General features: G+C 46.8%; 2 protein-coding genes across 2 annotated transcripts in view; one reads left to right on the top strand and one right to left on the bottom strand.

Moving 5' to 3' along the window:
• Window positions 1-5,838, bottom strand: part of Nfs1 (NFS1 cysteine desulfurase) — a 19,967-nt gene extending 14,129 nt beyond the window's left edge. Inside the window, exons 1-4 of the mRNA XM_050150678.1 lie at window positions 5,693-5,838; window positions 5,063-5,142; window positions 2,906-3,022; window positions 612-695 (exon numbers count right to left, since the gene is read on the bottom strand). Of these exons, the coding sequence (XP_050006635.1) occupies window positions 612-695; window positions 2,906-3,022; window positions 5,063-5,142; window positions 5,693-5,810 (399 nt within the window). The 5' untranslated portion in view covers window positions 5,811-5,838. The remainder of the gene's footprint in view (window positions 1-611; window positions 696-2,905; window positions 3,023-5,062; window positions 5,143-5,692) is intronic.
• The window catches only part of Romo1 (reactive oxygen species modulator 1), a 12,443-nt gene continuing 10,872 nt past the window's right edge, over window positions 5,802-7,372 (top strand). The window contains exons 1-2 of the mRNA XM_050150676.1: window positions 5,802-5,949; window positions 6,128-6,258. Coding sequence (XP_050006633.1) covers window positions 6,128-6,258 — 131 coding nt within the window. The 5' untranslated portion in view covers window positions 5,802-5,949. The remainder of the gene's footprint in view (window positions 5,950-6,127; window positions 6,259-7,372) is intronic.

Here is a 7,372-nt window from a genome sequence, read left to right as displayed (position 1 = left end):
CATACGTATATGGGTAATTGTTCAGGAACTGAGTACGTGCAAGTGTAGCTGTTAGGTCCTTGGTTCCCAGGGGAGGAGGGGAAGCACTATGGCACAGAGGCTGAGAGGATTCAGAATTGTCAAAAATGGCTTCAGGATTGTCTTAAAGTCTTACACTCAGAACCTGAGAAAAGGTGGAAGGAGATTTCAGGCTCTACAAAGTTGTCTGATGACTCCAAAACAGTTCCCTTTTCTTTTTTTGGTTTTTCGTGACAAGGTTTCTTTGTGTAACAGCCATAGTTGTCCTGGAACTAGCTTTGTAGAGGAAGAGGAATCAAACTCACAGAGAGATCTGCCTGCCTCTGCCAAGTACTGGGATTAAAAGTGTGCGCTACCATTGCCTGGCTACAATTTTTTTTAAGGCAAAAGAAATAGGAATGAGTGGGTAGTTGGAAAAGATACATCAATGAGTCTAAACGATAGGGAAGCACTAATCTCTAAACTCAAGAAAGCCCATAGATAGTTTCTGTCTCCCTTCTGTTTCCTCCTGACCCTCGTCTTCCCAAATGTGCCTCGCATGCTGGAAGTACTCCACGATACAACGTTCCTTCCCCCATCCCCCCATCTCTTACCTTAATCGCTATGTTGTTGGACTCAGTTGCTCCACTAGTAAAAATGATCTCTCGAGGATCGGCTCCGATCAGAGATGCTACTTGCTGTAAACCAAGAGCCAAAGATACACAGCATGAGTCACAGGGCAGGAGTGGGGCTGCAGACACAGCTAGAACTGGGTTCTGCAGCAGCCTTCTACTGCCTGCATTCCACCTGCCGACCAGGTCTGATGCGGGCTGAAGAAGGGACTGTTACAGCTCCAGTATGCTAGCCTTTCTCCATTCTAGGACAGGCTTGTGAGAATGCCAAATGTAGCTCAGGCGGTAGAGTGCTTGCTTGAGATTTATGAAGCCCTGGGCTCATTCCCAGTGCTGCATATACCAGGTATGATGGTGCACACCTGAAATCCCAGCACTCAGGAAGCTGAGGTAAGACAGCGGCCTTAGTTTGAGGCGAGCCTGGAACACACAGTGAGGTCCAAGCTGTCTTAGACTAGAGTGTGAAACTGATCTTAAACAACCAAAGTAGGGAGCCAGTGAGGTGGATCAGTGGGTAAAGATCCTGCTGCAGAACCTGGCAACCCAGGTTTCCTGCCCCGATAGCCACAGAGGAAGAAGAAAGTCTGCTCCACGTTGCCCTCTGGCCTCCACACTACATACTTTGGTACATATGTGTACACATACATGCACCCAAGCAAGCACAAAAATGCATACATACACATTTGTAACTTTAAAAAAAATATTTTTTTGCCAGGTGGTAGTGGCACATGTCCTTAATCTTTTTTTTTTTTTTTTTTTTTTTTTTTTTTGGTTTTTCGAGACAGGGTTTCTCTGTGGTTTTGGAGCCTGCCCTGGAACTAGCTCTTGTAGACCAGGCTGGTCTCAAACTCACAGAGATCCGCCTGCCTCTGCCTCCCAAGTGCTGGGATTAAAGGCATGCACCACCACCGCCAGGCACATGTCCTTAATCTAATCCCAGCACTCAGGAGGCAGAGGCAGGCTGATCTCTATGAGTTTGAGGCCAGTCTGATCTACAGAGTAAGTTCCAGGGCAGTCAAGACTATGCAAAGAAACTCTGTCTCAAAAAACAAAACAGCTGGGTAGTGGTGGTGCATGCTTTTAATCCCAGCACTTGTGAGGTAGAAGCAGGAGAATCTCTGAGTTCAAGGCCAGCCTGGTCTATAGAGCAAGTTCTAGGACAGGCTCAAAAGCTACACAGAGAAAAAAAAAAAAACCCAAAAACAAAAAAATTTCTGCTTGGTGTGATGGCACACATCCTTTAATCCCAGCACTCCGGAGGCAGAGGCATGTGGATCCCTGTAAGTATGAGATTTAAGGCCAGCCTGGACTACAGAGTGAGTTCCAGGACAGCCAGAGCTATTACACAAATCCTATTACAAAAAAACCCAAAAACAAAACCAACAAAAAAATTCGAACAAAATGTCAAGTAAGGAACTGGAAAAAATGGCCCAGGCATCAAGTCACTTGCCGCTCTCACAGAGGACCCAGTTTCAGTTCCCAGCATCCATATGGTGGCTCCCAATCATCGTTAACTTACAGTTCCCAGGGATCTGACAGCCTCCACTGGCCTTTTCAGGTACCAGGTTCATACATAGTACAAACACACACATACACAAGCAAAACATCCATATGCATGAATGAAAAAATAAATATTTTTAATAGTAAATTTTGTTTTTAAATAATTTTTTTCATTTATTTTTGGTTTGGGACATTAATGCCACAGTATGTGGGTTTTGGGGGATCAAACTTAAGTCACCAGGTTAAGGTACCTATGCAGGCATCACACTGTCCCAAGAAATGTATTCTTTTTGTTTTTTTGTTTTGTTTTCTTTTTTGAGACAGGTTTCCCAGTAGCTATGGGGTCAGTCCTGGAATTCATTCTGTAGACCAGGCTAGCCTCGAACTCACAGAGATCCGCCTCTCTCCGCTTTCCAAATGCTGGGATTAAAGGCATGTGCCACCACCGCCGGGCTATGAAATGCATTTTAAAAATGTATTTACTGAATTAAGTACTTTTTGAGCTACGTGATAGCTGTTAACTTTTACCACCACTGGCTCATGTAATTTACCCAATAACCTTACAAGTATGAACCATTTCACTTTCCGCTTGCTAGGTGAGAATCTCAAGGCTTAGAGAAATGAGGTGATTTGCCTGAGGTTCTTCACCTAGTGCATGAGAAGTAATCAAACACCTGCAATCAAACTCTCAGAAACAAAACCATTTCCTAAGAAAGAATGCCTCCCACAGGCCACCGAACCTGACTCCCAAACGCCTCAGAGTCCTTTGTGCTAACCTGGCGAGCATGTTCCATGGCTGCCTCACTCTCCCAGCCATACGCATGAGTCCGAGAGTGTGGGTTCCCGTAGTAGTTCACAAGGTATGGGAGCATGGCATCAAGTACCCTGGGGTCCTGAATACAAGAGAACCGGTCAGTCTTCTTGAGCCCATAGTGAACTCAGAACCTACGGTATCCACTGATTGCCCACCTCGCTCGGTATGTTTCCAGTCTGTGGATGCTGCCTGCCTTCTTCCCCGTCCCACATACGAATTAAGTATTGACCTGAAATACCCCCACTTCAAAACCACCTGAAATCCCACTGCTCTACCAATCCCTCTAGCAGTTTACAAACACTGTCTTTAATTTTTCTTCTATTTATTGATTGAAAGACAGGGTCTTATGCAGTTGTAATCTTGCTGCTGGGTATGGTGGTGCAGGCCTTTAATCCCAAAGGCTGGGCGCATGATGAGCAAGTGCTCTGCCACTTATATTCCCATCCCACCCAGTCCTGTTCTTAGAACTGTTGCTACAGATGATGCCATTCCTGCCACGAAATGAGTTACAAAGGGCTGTGACTTGCCAGTGTGGTAGCATAGGCAACAGGATCTCTGTGAGTTCGAAGTGAGCCTGATCTACAAAGGGAATTCAAGGGAAGTCAGGACTGCACAGTGAGACACTGTCTTGTCTGTTTGTTTGAGACAGGGTTTCTCTGTATGACAGCCCTAGCTGACTTGGAACGTGCTTTGTAGACCAGGTTGACATTGAAGAGACCTTGTCTTAAAAAAATAAATAAATCATGGCGCCTTTCAACCCTGCATTTGTGAGGCAGAGGCAGGCAGATCTCTGAGTCCAGCCTGGTCCATAGATCAAGCTCTAGGACAGACAAGGCTACACAGAGAAATCCTATGTCAGAAAATAATAAATAGATAAATAAAGCCAGTGTTGGCATTTGATGGAATCAGGCAAACATCCTTCTGCACACATGGATGAAAATTTGTATTCATAATGGAATTGGGCTAGATGTAGTGGCACATGCCTTTAATTCTGGCACTCAGAAGACAGAGGCAGAACTGTGAGTTCAAGACCAGCCTGGTCTATAAAGTGAGTTCCAGGACAGCCAGAGCTGTTATAAAAAACCAAAACCAAAACCAAAAAAAACCCAAAACAACAACAACAACAACAAAAATAAAACTAAACAAAAAACCCAACCAAACCAAAAAAGGGACTGGGCCATAGCTAGCAGGATATCTACTTAGCAGCAAATTACTAGGTTGTTTTTTTTTTTTTAAACAAGAGTCTCAGATTCAAGAGAGATAGCTGAGAAACCACTTAACTATGGCTGCTCTTCCAGAGGACCCAGGTTCAGTTTCTACCATTAACATGGCAGCTCACAAGGGCCTATATAACTATAGTTCTAGGGGATCCAACACCCTCTTCTGACTTCCATAGTCACTGCATACATGCAGCACACAAACGTAGGCACTTACTTGTAAGATAAAAGAAATAAATAAATGGGATCTCGTGGATTCCTGACTAGTCTCGGACTGATGAGGTAGCCAAAAATGACCTAAGAGTCTAATGGTCCTGCCTTTGCCTCCCTAGGGCTGGGATTATAGTAATTCAGTTTTAGGTGGTGCTGGGGATTGAACGCAGGGCTTCCTGCATTCCAGGCAAGTACTCTACCACCTGAGAGACAGATCCAGCTCAGTAACTTTTATTTCATGCTTACCATGTGTTAGACTAGTATATGTTTTCAGTTCACTTAACACTTGACCAAATTCACAGTTATTACATGGTAGTCCTGCTAATTCCAGAGCCGATGTGTGTGTGTGTCTGCTTTCTTTTTTCTTTCCTGCTTCCTCCTTTCCTTTTTACTTTTACATAGGTTTGAGCTCTCTAAGTGGTCTGGGTGCCACAAGGTCCAGCTCCAAGTCCCCAGCATTCACTGTTAACTACAACACCAAGGTCAATAGCTTAAAAAAACAAAAAACAAAAACCAAAAAAGCAATAAAGCCTTTTCTGGTGATCTAAAATCTAAACTCCTGATTCTGGTTCCCTTTTCTAGCACATTTAATGGTTCTCAATCCTACAGAAATCTAGCCTTTCGGTGAAATGTCTTCTAACCTTTTCTCCCTTCAGAAAGCCTCGAGGAAAGCTGTCCTTAGTCCTTACCAGAGGCGTTGTAGCCTGCACGTCCATATAGAGAGGTCGCAGCACTGCCTCTGAGGGTACAGCCGAAAGGAGAGCATTATCTACAACGGACAAGAGTAGAGGGGAAAATGAGAAACGCTGCAACTGTGGACACAAGGTACACAAGACAAAAGATAGTCAAAGTTGCTTCGAGATGAATTATGGAAGGTTGAGGTCGACTGTCAAAGGAAAAGAAAACAACGCGCGGTAAAAGACATCGAGGAAAGTTATAGACTCAGGATTCCTGCAGGGACGCGGGCGGCAATAGGGAGCAATCTTCAAACTATCCAGCGGAGTGGGATGCGCTCTAAATAGCAAAAACACTTATAAATGAAAAGCGCAGGTTCCTTGAATAGGGTCAAGGCTGGAGGAGCCTCGACTAACATCTTTAACAGTTGGCCGGGAGAGATCTGAAAGACGAGATCCCGGCTCAGACGTGGCAGGATGTAAGGGCCGAACCGAGAAAATGTTGAGAGAAAGAAACAGGAAGGTTTAGAGTCTGGGACTTGGAACCCGGCGGGCAAGCTCCGCACCAGTGCAGTGCGTAGCAGCAACAACACAACCAGTTTGGACAACCAGGGAGAACGGGCCCTAAACGGAAGGGGAGCGTACCACGCAGGCGCAATCCCCGGGTGGGCGCCGTGAACCTCGGCCGGGCCACAGTGGCAGCAGCCCGCGCCGCCCGCCTCCAAGTGGCTCGCAGCATGCTGGCAGCAGTAGAGCCCACCATCCACGGCGCTTCAAGTCCTCAGCCCACGCTCCCGGAAGTAACTGGCCTGCGCTCCGGAAGCGATCGGACGGGCGGAGAGCGCCCTCCGCCTAGCTTTCGGTGTGAGACGTAGCGCCTAGCGAACGCGGCGGCGAACGAGGTGAGGTGGGGCCGGAGCGACACGGCGTCGCGCGTACGGGATCCGGGACCGCGAGGACGGGGGTCGGGGCGTGCTACGGGCTGGCTTCGGGCCTGGGTCCTGCGGAGCCCTTCCGTGAGCCGCTGGGTGACGCCGCGACTGGCGGCCGGGCCCTCACTGTCCTAGCCCTCTCTCCCAGATGCCGGTGGCCGTGGGTCCCTACGGGCAGTCCCAGCCCAGCTGCTTCGACCGTGTGAAGATGGGTTTTGTCATGGGTTGCGCCGTGGGCATGGCGGCCGGGGCGCTGTTTGGCACCTTCTCCTGTCTCAGGTGAGCGTCGCGGGCGGGACTTCCTGGATCCCTCGGACACGAAAGCACACTTGGTTGTGGTTGGAAGCAGAGTGCTTGGGGATCTGAGCTCTAGAGTCAGAATGGCTTTCTGACTTTTGTTAGGTCAGTGACCTTAAGCAAGTTAGAGGCAGAATTTCCTCAACTGTAGTCGAGGACAGTACTTTAGCTGTACTTTTGAAAAACCAATCATATTAGTATGCTTTACATATAATCTGCCATATCGTTGTCAATCGTTATTGTTGCATGGCATTTTGACTGTGTGTTGAGCCGCTTTACTATCCTCAGAATAAGTTGTAGAGATAAAGCCGATAAACTACTGTAGTCCAGTGTCCTACCTCTGAAACAATACTGTTCTAAAGGCCATCTTCACGTTGGGATAATGTACATATATATGTTGCTATTTATTCGGTACGAGCTAAATGGCTTGCTAAATAGTGTAGTTACAAAGTTTATAAATGTAATGATGTCTGCTTTACAATTTACACATCTATTACTGTTACTCCAAGGGGGGGGGTGAAGAGTAACATTTTAAGAATGACAAACCAGGCGCACACGTTTAATCCAAACAGTCTGGATGTTGAGGCAGAAGGATCTAGGAGTTCAAGGCCAGCCTGGTGTACTGATGTGCCAGGACAGGCTCCAAAGTTACAGAGCACTGTCTCAAAAAATAAAACATGCCGGGCCGTGGTGGCACATGCCTTTAATCCCAGCACTCAGGAGGAAGAGGCAGGCGGATCTCTGTGAGTTCGAGACCAGCCTTGTCTACAAGAGCTAGCTCCAGGACAGGCTCCAAAGCTACAGAGAAACCCTGCCTGTCTCAGGGAGAAAACAAAGACAAATAAGGTAAAGGGATTGTCGCTTTTAATGCTTGACCTACTTCAACACTGATTATAGAGGAAGTTAATTCAGATCTTTCCTGTATTATTTTTTATTTATTCTGTATACAATATTCTGTGTGTATGCCTGCATGCCAGAAGAGGGCACCAGACCCCACTACAGATGGTTGTGAGCCACCATGTGGTTGCTGGGAATTGAACTCAGGACCTTTGGAAGAGCAGACAATGCTCTTAACCTCTGAGCCATCTCTCCAGCT

Source organism: Alexandromys fortis, unplaced genomic scaffold, assembly GCF_014885135.2.
Source record: "Alexandromys fortis isolate MF-2015 unplaced genomic scaffold, M_Fortis_MF-2015_v1.1 scaffold_27, whole genome shotgun sequence".
Taxonomy (NCBI): domain Eukaryota; kingdom Metazoa; phylum Chordata; class Mammalia; order Rodentia; family Cricetidae; genus Alexandromys; species Alexandromys fortis.
This window is presented reverse-complemented; position numbering and strand designations above follow the sequence as displayed.